At 36.2% G+C, this 12,918-nt stretch overlaps 1 protein-coding gene across 1 annotated transcript in view; it reads right to left on the minus strand.

The window, feature by feature from the left end:
- The window catches only part of KCNN2 (potassium calcium-activated channel subfamily N member 2), a 155,565-nt gene that overhangs the window by 104,080 nt on the left and 38,567 nt on the right, over positions 1 to 12,918 (minus strand). Inside the window, exon 3 of the mRNA XM_077138923.1 lies at positions 12,495 to 12,913. Within this exon, the coding sequence (XP_076995038.1) occupies positions 12,495 to 12,913 (419 nt within the window). The remainder of the gene's footprint in view (positions 1 to 12,494; positions 12,914 to 12,918) is intronic.

Here is a 12,918-nt window from a genome sequence, read left to right on the forward strand (position 1 = left end):
TTAGCACATAGGAAATTTCGTGAAATGAAAGTTCCTTTAGTAGGAACTCACATTTGTCTATATGTTTCTCTGCACTGTGGAGCTCTGTTGCTAGTGTCACTTCAGAGCGGGTTGCCTCTGCCCTCCCTTTGCAATTCCCAGACAATATTTGCAGGCTCACAGTTGCTAAGAGCCCAAAAAGCAGCACCCAAGATAAAAGACTGAGAAAACCCATCAGAAGTCTGTGTGCTCCAGCAGAGTAAAGGAAAAGACTTCCAAGCTGAACACTGAGAAGGGTTTCAAGCAGTGCTATACCATGCCTGTCACATTTCTCGGAGGCCTTCTGCCTGCCGGTTCAGCACATAATAAAGATTTCAGAGTTCCAAAACCGCCGTTGAACATTAAGTATCTGCAGTCCTCAAAAATTCATCAAGTGCTATTTTTGACCCAGCTTCACAGCAATGCTTCATTAATACAGAACTCATTAACCTTTGCTAACTCGAAATAGTAAAATAGTCAAAGTCTAATTACATGCATATGAACTAGTTTCTTAAAGAAGATAAAATTGAAAAGAGTTTTTTACATTTAATACACAGTCTCATTACTACTACTCTTCACAAGGGCCCTCGCAGGGTTCAGTTTTAAGACATTAAGTCACTCACTAAATGTTAACAGTCAGGCTTCTATTTTTCTGATGGGTACACATCTGTGCAGAAATAGTCACCCCTCAAATCCTCACGGAGCATCGGTAGTTGAGGTTGCTCTTGGTTTTTTGTAAATTAGATGACTTGTGAGGTCTTTCCTGACTCAGAAATTAAAGGGTTCTAAGCTCCATGAGGATGAAGATGCCGGGCACAGCCTTCAACCTAAAGAAGCATGGGCGATGAGGACTGAGCACCCCCATCTGCAAAGGGCTCAGAATACTGCAGCACTCAAAGAATATCATTAAACTGGAGAGGTAACTCATGTTCATGTCCTAATACAACCAGGATCAGATAAAGATTTTGAGCATATTATACAACTGGCCATTGGCTGCAATAGTGTTTCTGATTCTTCTTTAGGCCATATCATACCTGTCTACCATGGAATCATTTCTGTGACCATCTGACCATCCAACATTGACACCTACCCCAAACACCTGCCCATCATGATACAGGACAATGATTTCGGTAAGACTAAAATTAGAGAACAAGCGTCCAGACGACAGAGTATGTGAAAGGTGAATAAGAGGAGAAACTAAAGCTATCCTTCCAAAAACGGAGACTCTTTAAACAGGAAAACACAAACTGGCAGAGCTTTTGTCTCATTTCACACCGACACCGCTGAGATTTATCAGGACTTTACCTTAGAACTCATTTTAAGAAACAAAAACAAAAACCTTACTTAATAGTAAAAAGTGCAGTAGGCAGAGTACCTCAATGGTAGTAAATCTAAGAATATTCACTGCCTCTAGCCATATAGGAAGTAAGAAACTTTAAGGACTGATTACTAAACCAGATTAAAATTATTGATCAATTCTGATCATTCTGTACTGGACGCTTCATCTTGAAATATTAGGTCCTCTGTGACAGAAGCATAAAACTACCCAAAATAACAGCAAGTAGGAATTCAGGATGAGTCTACAAATCCCTAGAACAGTCCCGGTTTTATTCAAAAAGAGTGCTAATAATCACTAATATTCCCAATCACATGAAATATTGGGAACCATTTTTCTCAAAGCAATAGTCACTACGTCTATATATTTTTCAACATGATCACTAACAGAATAAATCTTCTACTAACTCAATTGTATCTGAAGCTTTTAATTTGTGCCTTGCTTTGTGATTTTCATATTGACAAACCATAACTCTCTTATGAGGGTTCAAAACAGAAGTAAGTTTCCAAAACTTACTTCTAATTGCATCTTCTTCTATTGGAAAATTAAATACAATTCAATACCACTATAAAAGGTTTATTTTATGCACCATTTAGAACATCCAGAACACTGAGTCTATGAGAGCAGAGCTGAAAGCAGAGCTATTAGGCAGCTGTCACTCAAAAATCATTTTCCCCCCTGAGCCACAGTGGCATCAAGAATACCGCATATTGGGATGCAAGGGTAATTACTTCAGTGGTAGAATTCTTGCCTGCCATGTGGGAGACCTGGGTTTGATTCCCAGCCCATTTTTTTTCCACTTCCCAAAAAACAAACAAGAAATGCAAACAAACAAAAATTCAACAAATAGTGCTGCAATAATGGGATACTCCCATGGAAAAAGAATGAAATGTGACCCTTGCCACACAGCATATAAAAAAAAAGAATACTGCATGTCAAACACCACTTGCCACATCCGTGTGAGCTGTACCATGATACCCTGCCGCTGTGATACAAAGCCCACTATAAATAAGAATCAATTAGTGGTCATTTGGCTAGGCAGTTCATAGCTAGAGCACTGCTTCTCCAAGGTCATGGTAAGGATTATAAAAATCCAGTAAGGTCACACAAAGCCAGGGGACAGAGGATGGGGAGCTTGATTTTTTTCTGAATCTCTAACTACATCCCTAAAACTGGGTCAGACATCTTATAAATTTTTGCCCTTGGTCATGAAACAAGCTGTCGATCGATCTAAATAAATTCTTCCCTCTGATGGCAAAAAAGAATCTTAAATATCCCAATTGGAGGCAGGTCAGAAACATCTTCACCAAAAGACAAAGGATGGCAGATACTCTCTGGCCTTCATTTTTCATGGCTACTATAACCATGAAAGCAATGTAAAAACTGGAACAGGTTCTTCTGAATAATGTTGAAAAACAATCTCCCTTGCTCTTTCTCCACTCTCTTGTTAATACAGAATAGTGATTACTTGAAAAGCTAGACTTCATGGTAAGAAAAGGGCAGGAAGGAGAAGCAGAAGCAGCAGAAAACTTGAGAGAGTCAGGTCTCTTCAAAGAGCTCTCAGTCCCCTGGGCATGTGTAGCTTGCTTTCATCCTGCATGACTTTGGGAGGCAAGGTGAGACTGATTTACAGGAAGTCAAGTCTATACAGCTTCAACAGGTTCAAAAAAACACAAGAATGAAAACGAGAAAACAAGTCACAGCTGGGAGAAAACATTTGAAAAGGTCCAAAAAAACACAAGCATGAAAATGAGAAAACAAGTCACAGCTGGGAGTAAACATTTGAAAATCCTATTTATAATAAAGGACTGGTAACCAGAACATATAAAGAATTAAATAAGACAAAAGGCCAATTTAAAAATGGGCCAACATTTGAATAGATATTTTGGTGAAGAAGTGATGTGAGTGACTAAAAATCACCTGAAAAGTGCTCGCCATCTGTATGGTTTGCTAAAGCTGGCAGAATGCAATATACCAGAAATGGGTTGGCTTATATAAAGGAATTTAAGTTGCAAGTTTACAGTTCTAAGGCCAGAAAAATGTCCAAACTAAGGGCTCCAGGGAGAGATACCTTGACTCAAGAAAGGGCAGATGATGCTAGGCTTTCTTTCTCAGCTGGGAAGAGACATGACAACAACTGCTAGCTTTCTCTCCTGGCTTCTTCAAATGGCTTCCCCAGGGGCATTTTCTTTCTGTATTTCCAAAGGTCTCTGGCTGTATGGGCTCTGAAGCTTTTTCCAAAATGTTTCCCTCTTAAAGGAGTCCAGTAAGCAATCTCATCTTGAATGGTTAAAGACACAAGTCCATGGAAAACACCTAATCCACCAGTCCCACCCACAATTAGGTGCATCACATCTCCATAGAAACAACTTAATCAAAAAGATCCCACCCAACAATACTGAAACAAGGTTAAAGAACATGACTTTTCTGGGGCGCACAACAGTTTCAAACTGGCACACCATCATTAGAGAATTGCAAATTAAAATCATAATAAGATACCACTGCACACTCATTAGTAGGGCTATAATGAGATTGTATAAATATATGTAAAGGCTATATAAATATATAGGCATATATTTAATATATGTATATTTGAAATAAGACTGGCAATGCCAACTGTTGATAAGGATGTGATGAAACTGGAGCCCTCAGGCATTGTCAGTAGTGCAGCCACACCTAGGTGGCTAATCACCTAAGAGAAATGAAAACATAGGTGCACATAGATTTGTACCAAAAGTTCATAGCAGCAGTGCTCATAATAGCCCAAAATAGGAAAAAATCTAAATGTCCATCAACTGGCAAATGGATGAACAAAATGTGGTATATATCCTTACAACAGAATGCTATTCATCAATAAAAAGGAACAAACTACTGTTACATACTATGTATGGTTGAACATCAAAATCTTTAGGTTAAGCAAAAAATCCAGATGCAAACGACTACATCTCTAGAGACAGACCGCACTTTAGTGGTGGCCTGAGACTGGAGAAGGGCCAGGGACAGACTGCAGTGGGCATGAAGGATCTTTATGGGATGATGCAACCAACTGCTCCAAAACTAAACCATCGTGCTGGCTGCACAGCTATCTATATATTTATGAAAAATTAGTGAACTGTACGTACACCTATATAGAGGTGAATTTCATGTATATAAATTATACCTCTTAAAGTTGTTTTAAAAAGATCCCAAGAATGACATTAAACTTCTTGTTTTATACTGTAACCAAAAATTACAATGGAACTGTATGTTCTTTTATTTCTGTATTTATTCATCAATCATTTACTGAATAATGACACAAAATCACTTTGACTTTACCACCAGCTAGGTTTAAACATCACATGATTGGGTCTTTTCCAATATCCTTAAGAATCTGGCAGTGATCAGACTATTTATAAGTCTGTGGGACTTCAAATTAGGGACAAAACAGGGCTGGAACTGGCAGAGTGGGAGTGTTCAAAGATTGCCACTTCCCTGTGCTGGGGGCTTCAGGAACCATCAATAGACTGGACTCTGCTTTCACAGGGCATCAAGCAGAGAGTGAGACAGTCCTTCCTATGACTCAAGCCCATCAGCCCTCCTGGAAAGCAGGTGCTCTAGAACCTAAGGACAGTTCTGGGATACATTTCTAAAATCCACTGCATTCCTACTTTAAATCTCATAACAGTAAGCAAGTCCATTAATACTACTGAAGGTAATAGAATAAAACAAGTTCAACGTTTTAACAAAAGGCAGATTTGTCCAAACCCAGCAAATGGTCAAAACTTAAACATTTTATTGCATGTCAGGCCCCTTTATCTACCTTGAATTCCTTTCATTATTTTAAATGTTCCACAATAAAGTAAGACTAAAAATAAGGGGTACAAAACTGAAAAAGAAATAGAATCTGGAAAATCTTGCAATTAGGTAGGGAACACTTCATTCTTCTCCAATCATGCCCCATTGATGTCTAAGAAATCTACTGATTTTCTTAAAGACAAAATGGTTTGAGTACAAGGACATCTACATTAGGACTTGATGTTTCTTCTGGCATAGTTGTGAAATCATTGTGCATGAGAAGGCTGCACAGGACTGCATCAACACATTCCATCCACCAGGCCGCATGGTTGGTTCAAGGGGTCTCCCCAAGTTAGAAGTCAGACATACCCCCAGAAAATCTGTACATCAGGATGGATATGAGGGAGGGCTATAAGGAATTGAGTTCACTGAGGTTGGATCCCTGAACTGTTCAGATTCTAGTTTTTTTTCACTTAAATAAAATCACTGATGATATTTTCAAACTGCATTATTCAACCCAGGATCTCAGATCAGGATCTTAAAGCACCTTGCCAACAAACATTAATCCTCACTGTTCTTTCAGGAGGTAAAGCAGAAACCAAATCACTACCTACATAGGAAGGAAGAGAAAATTGAGCTTGAAAGAATATTGGCTTTTCTTTCCATAAGACTTTAATGGCCAATTTATTTGGCAGACCTTATACTGAACATTGATTCTTTGCAAATCACAAATGCATGATGAATGCTTTCAAACCGCTGATTTTTTATCACTTGAAAGGGCCATTTTAAAGTTGTGATTCATTTATGAACCTGAAAATGCTATATCTCTATGTATGAATCAGCCTCTGGAAATGAAAGTTTTACAAAGTATTACGTTACCGTCAACTACAAATTACAAACCCATTGATGACATGCTTAGAGTTTACTTAGCAACAGCTAAAACTTGAAGTGTTAAGAAATAATCTAATTATCCAGTTTACTGTAATAAATCAAGATGCCAATTGAATATGTTTCCTCAGCACCACAATGCATATTTTATGACTACTTTTACAACTATTGAAGAAACCTGATCACAAGAAACATGTTTCAAATGTGAGTAAGTCAATCGGAAATCTCTAATGATCATTGTTTGCAAAGGAGCAGGCCTCTTGCTGAGTCTTTTGAAAATAGAATAAAATCATGGATGGCAGACCAAGAGAATGAGCTTGCACTCTAAAATGTAGCTAGCTCTCCATGTCACACTCTCCTACATTTGATCCTATATAAAAAACTAAAAAAAATAAAAATAAAACAAATAGAACAGGAGAGAATTGCAGGTTCCATTTATCTCTTCCTCCTTGAAAAATTGGCTAATATCTTATAAAAAGACAAAGTAAAACATTTTGAAATGAAGAACATGAAAATCAGAACCCACATCAGATAAGTACCCTAAGAGTTTAACAAATGTTGAACTTTTAAAGTTCAGTTTTACTTAAACGCATGCTAGAGGAAGTAATAAATGTATAGGAACTTAGAATATCAGACACACAGCCAGTCATAAAAAGATATCCACCACAAGGCTGAATTAATTTCCTATATATAAAAAAGTATCCTTCTATTTTGGGTTTATTGGTTCTGAAGGACAAGAATATTCATTTTTCCTTAGTGTGTACCCAATTGAAAAGATAGTTAGGGCCTCTAATTCATAGAAAGTGGGACTTCAAATTATCTAACCTCTATGAGTTGCTGATAAGAGGATGGAAACGTGTAGTTACAAAACAGGGAATTTTTATCTACAGAGCTTTCCTTAGAAACTCATTCACAATACTGATGCTAGAAGACATAATAGATCTTTGTGTTAAAAGTAGCTGTTTTATATGAAGTTTGATCACATATAGTTTTATTATGGTGCATGATTGACTGTAATATTCCACAAAATACTGTGGTAAATAATAATTAGGTTTCAACTGTTTATCAGAAATCATTTTTTAAACAAAAAAAAAAATGAAGACTACTAGTGGTAGAGTTTAAAAAAAAAAAGGGAAATTTAATTTGATAATTCTAATAGAAAAAAATAAAACATACTTTTAAGACATTGAAAAGTAGATTCTAAATTTACATGAGACCAAGCTCTCTATACCTCAAGCTGTCTCTGATAATTTGATATGTAAATACCAAATTTATTTTCATGTATTAATTTTTAGTGAGGAAATGAATATATTTTTAATCCATTTAAAATGTTCAAGTTAGTAAAGCTTTTCAAAACAAGTTCTATTGTTTGTATTTCCAATATTCCCACCTTCAAAAAGAGCAAAAAGCATTCTCAAGTCGATTTTGGAAAGTTTTTTCTTTTTAATGAATGCATATTAGCTAATATATATTTAAATGTCCTTAAAGATAAATAATGGGATGAATAAGGGCAATCTCTTTATTTGGCCACTAACATCTCATTAAGTGAATCTTTTCTATTGAAAGAAGCAGTGCCTAGCTTCTTCAGTTTATTACAGATTATTATAACGTCTGCTTTTCTGCTTGGACACACTGCCACCAAAATTCTCCCTTTTCTTCTCCATTCCCAACTCCACTTGCTCCCCCTCTTTATGAAACTTGTGGAAAAAAAGAAAAAATAAATTGAATAAAGATATATATATATATTTTTAATTCCTCAACAGCTAAAGAAAATATAATCTCTATCTCTATGCTTCCTCCCATCATTCTCCAAGAAAGAAAATGTTTTACTACTTAGGTAAATCAAGGGTGCAAGATATATAAGGGAATGTAATGTCATCAGGAATAGATGCCTCGTGTAGGATGCCCCATTATTAGAGAATGTTCCAGAACCCCCTGATAAGATCTGGAAATGCTGTGCTTGACAGAAGGAGATGTGCTTGGCAGAAGCTCTCTGCCTCTCTCAAACACTCTCTCTTAAAAATATTTCCTAATTAATTAAGAAAAGAAATTTTCTCAGGTATGAATTCCCCTTCAAAAAGGACAGAATTCTTGGAATAAAGACGGACTGGTGAGCTTCCTCCAAATGTCAACCCCAAACCAAAGAGATAGAGTCGTGTTGTATTAAGTATCATAAACTTTACAGAATGAAAGAAAGAAAATAGAAGAAGTCAGAAAATAAATATCCAAGGAAGTATAAGGTGCCAGGGACATCATGTTCAAATCCGTACCTTTGTGAAAAACAAAGTTTTTTCTCACATATTTGTATCTTACAATTCACAATCTGTAGATTCAGTGCAAAATGGGGAATAAGGTGAAAAACAAATATGGAAAATCTCATACTGAAACAATGCTGGTTAACAATTTTTCCCTTTCCTTTTTTACACATTTGAGCAGTCATAAAAGTTTACCTTTGGAAGAGGTGAGCTTATCAAGCCATTTACTTTGCAGATAAAAAAAACCAAGGCAAAAAAAAAAAAAAAGAAAGGTTGACCTCAGATTCTTTGGCCTGTAAAATTGCAAACCTGGGACTAACTAAATCCAGGGTCCAACCTAAAGTGTGGCCTCTTTCCCTCCCCCATCAGTCCACCAATGTGTTCTTTTTAAATAACTGCTGGCTGTTACAGACTCCCATTCTTGATATGAAATGGACAATTTTCACTTTCCACTGTTACTTTATATAAAAATAGTAATGGTTGATGTTCTAACAGTGTACACATGCTAAAAAACACACATACTTGGGGCTGCTAAGATTTGCCACAGCTTACCTAAGGCTTTCTCCATTGACTAACAATGGGTTACTAAATAGCTAAAAAAAAAATATTTTAAAAAGGAACAATATGGCATGAATACAATTTTGAGGCTATTTTAATTAATGCTAGAGAAACAGATGCACGAGAGACCACCCATGAAGAGCTATGTATTTCTAAAGTATGCTTTACCCTTATCATGATGTTGTTTGGCACACCTTTAGAAGGTAATCTTTATAGGCTAAATACATATATTAACTAAAGTCTTCCACATTTATTCTTCAAACTTATAGGTACAAATGCTTCAAAAAATATCAGAAGCCTCGAAATATCAAGATTGCTAGGAAACAAAGCATTACCATAAGGAGTATACCTTTCTTTAAAAAGAAAACAAATCAACCAGCAAATTCTATACTTATGCAGAGAGTTCTAAAACTCAGTTCAGATAAATTATATTAAAGATCAGTCACACAGCATTTCCAGTAATAGCAGGTAGGCTCAACAAACATGCTGGCCTTGGCGGTCTAAATTTCCACCCCCACCCCCTGCAAATGACTATAAATATTTAAAAAAAACAAAAAACAAAAATAGCATAAACCTGTAAGGATGACAGGAATGAATAACAAGCTAGAAAACAGACTGACATGAACTGACTTACCTGACTTGAGAAAGTTGAATTCTAGACCAGTAGTGGAGAAAAATCAAGCAGCCATATTAACCCAAAAACTCAGCAATTGCTGACACCTGCTCCTCAGGAAGCAGCGGCAATGATGGAGCTTTAAATGGGAGGACAGGTTCAAAGACTGCATAAAAAGCAGTTAGGTAGCTAGGTGCCCTCTTCTACTTTCTGTGGCTGGGTAACTGCTCTTTTCCAACCTGAAAGGTGTCTGGAAATTTATTATTGGGGAGGATGAAACACAAAGCCTGTGGACTTCAGTGCACTGAACACAGTTTGGAGCAGGGCTAGTCCACTGAAACCAGAAGTCACTGTTTATAGCTAAGCTGCTGAGACCCTTCCCCTGTCTTTCAATTCCCAAAATGCTGTAGTCCAGGTTTCTACCCTTATAGAAAGACAGGAGATGAGCCTTTTCTTGGGCCTATCAGACTGTGCAGAGAACATGTAAAATAAAAGTTACCAAAATTGGTGTTCCATGGCCCCGACCCTAATTGTAATCATGCTTTAATGAGGCACACAGCTGACAAGCCCCAGATATACACAAAAGTTTCTAATCAGCTCTTTAGTTCCTCACTCTTAACTACAGCTGACAGCCAATGGTATCTTAACATTTAAAGAAAGCCTCTAAAATAGAAGCCAACACAAACAGAAAAATGCTTCTTTGGGGTAACAAAAATACATGCAAGGAGAAAAAATTTCAAGAAGTATCATTAACATCTCCAGAGAGTTAAAACAGCCCGTGCATGTAAAACAAGAATGTTGCTACTGAAAGTATGAGTATTCAGGGATTCAAAATGAAATACAGGAAATTAACAAATAGTATAATAGCAAAATCTCAACAGAAAGTTTGGAATAAAACTCATAACACAGAATAAAACCAGAGATGAAAAAAAAAGAGAAAGAAAACAAGGAAAGTAGAGAACTAATATAGGAAAGCCAATATCCACATTAAAAAAAAAAAAGAAAATTCAGTGGTAGAATGCTTGCCTTCCATGCGGGAGACCTCTGTTTGATTCCCAGACTAGGCACCACCCCTCAAAAAAAGAAAGAAAATTATTAAATAATTTAAGAAAATGTCGAAGATCTGCAGGGCATGAATCTCAAGATTGAAAGGGACCACTAAATTCTCAGTATAAAGGATTAAATTAGATTCACATCAAGAAATGTCCTTGTGCAATTTTACAACACAGACTTCAAAATCTTCCAGAAGAAAAACAAACTAAAAATGAGAATGGCATAAGACTTCTGGCTCCTGAGAGGTGAAGGACCATGAAACCTTTAAAATTTTAAGGAAAAGTGCTTTCCAATTTAGTTTCATTCCAGTCAGATTATTGATTAAGTATGAGAGAAGAATAAAGACTTTTCCATATATATAATGTTTCAAAAATCTCTCTCTCACACTACACTTCTTAGAAGGTACTGGAAGATCACTCTGCCAGAAGGTAACAAATGAAGAGATAGAAAGAAGGTTCATGATAAAAGGTATTCAATATATGAGAAAGACAAAATCCCCAAGACGATGGAGAAGCTGGCCAAAAATTAAAAATCATTTGTTCAAGAAGATGAAGTTGATAGACTGCCAAATATATCTGAATACATTAAAACGATATTTATATAATGTGGTTGAATTTGGAGATGACTTAGTGGTAAGTTAATAGAAAATTAAGAAAATGAAAATTAGGAAATCTAAGCAAATAAGAAAATGAAACAATTCCAGAGGAAAAAAAAATGTACAGGAAAAGCAAAATTATTACACACATTGTATTCATCCATTACAAATGCTGTTTGCATAGTCATAATAATGTAAACAGTAAATATATACTATTAGAGTTTATATAACTTATTGGGAAGATGGAAAGATGGAAGTTATTTGGGGGGAGTGGAGTTGAGAAAAAACTATATAATTGTATGTGAAAAAACCCTAAAACTTCAGCTTCCATAGTGGGAGGTCAATAGATAGTTCAGAAATTGAAAATTCTAGCAATATGAGCAATCTTATATAGAAATATGATGAGCAATTACCAAAGGAACAAGTGAAAACAATTTTTAAATGATTGCTTCTGGAAAGCAGGAATGGAATGAGGAGGGTTATGGGTGTGCATTAAATTTTTTTTTCCTTCAACTATGTATATGGATAACTTTAATGTTAGAAAACTAAATTAAAAAAAAAACAATTATTACAAAGACAAACATCTGAACACTCAGCAGTTATGGAAACTTCTAAATCAGTCCTATCTCTTTCTTCCTAATTATAACTTGAATTTTCTTAACCAAGGTCATTTTGAGGTTTGTTCATAGCTCATTATGATAGATTCTACTATTTATGTCATAAGCCTATTTTCGTTTGTTTGTTAAACAGCAATGTTAACATTAATGATGCTATAAATGTATAAATTATTAATTCAGATTCAATAATCAGCTTCTAAATCCTGAGAATATGTGTCCAACTCCAGACCATCAGAATTTCAGACAATAAAACAAATACACCTGCCTCTTTTCACTAATAGTTGAGAGTTTAATAAAACCTAATTTGCATAGCCATAAACTACCGTGTCAGATAATCATATGAAAAGTATTATGGATAAGCACTAAAATCAACAAACCACTCTGAGACATTCCCTAACATTCATCTGGCATCACCACTTTTCCAGTGGAGTTTTGTCTCTACAAAAATCAGTGCTTATCGCCAACGAGGCACCAAATGACTCAGTATTACCAATAAACCAGCATTTCCAATGGGAGCCTTCTGTACAATTCCTGGATCCCCCCACTCTGACACAGAGTATAAAGGCAGCCCTCAAATGATGACTGATCCAATTAGAGAGACAAATATACAATCATAAAGGCACAGATCTTAAAAAAAGGTTCATCATAGTCATTTAAAGAAGCCCACTGTAGAAGCCAAAATTTTCAAGAGGGAGGGACCATGTGCCTAAAGTCTAAAATGTATTTTCCCTCCATTCTCGTGGATACCATATGGCAGTTATGTTCACAGGAAAAGAAACCAACTTACCTTTCACAGGCTCGGACAGTCCACGCGGCAATTATCCATAATGAGATACTAAAAACCAAGAGTACAGTTCCTGGGCATATAGTCATTAAAGTCTTCATAACAAAACGCGTATTGAAGTTTATCTTATTAAGTGCTCCAATGCTTCGAGAGGAGGCATCGGTGAAAAGTTTGCTATGTAAAAGCATGACTCTGGCAATCAGATAGAGTCTTAAGAACATTGGTATAGATAAAATAATATCCACATCAGCGGTGGTTGTGGACGGGGCATAGGAGAAGGCAAGCCGGGCCGTCCACGTGAACGTGTAATTCCCAGGTATGGGATGGATAGCACACACCAGTATTTCCAAGCAGATGAAGAAAATACGCTCATAAGTCATGGCTATTCTCCAGTCATCTGCTCCATTGTCCACCATGAACAACTGAA

Source organism: Tamandua tetradactyla, chromosome 21, assembly GCF_023851605.1.
Source record: "Tamandua tetradactyla isolate mTamTet1 chromosome 21, mTamTet1.pri, whole genome shotgun sequence".
Classification (NCBI taxonomy): domain Eukaryota; kingdom Metazoa; phylum Chordata; class Mammalia; order Pilosa; family Myrmecophagidae; genus Tamandua; species Tamandua tetradactyla.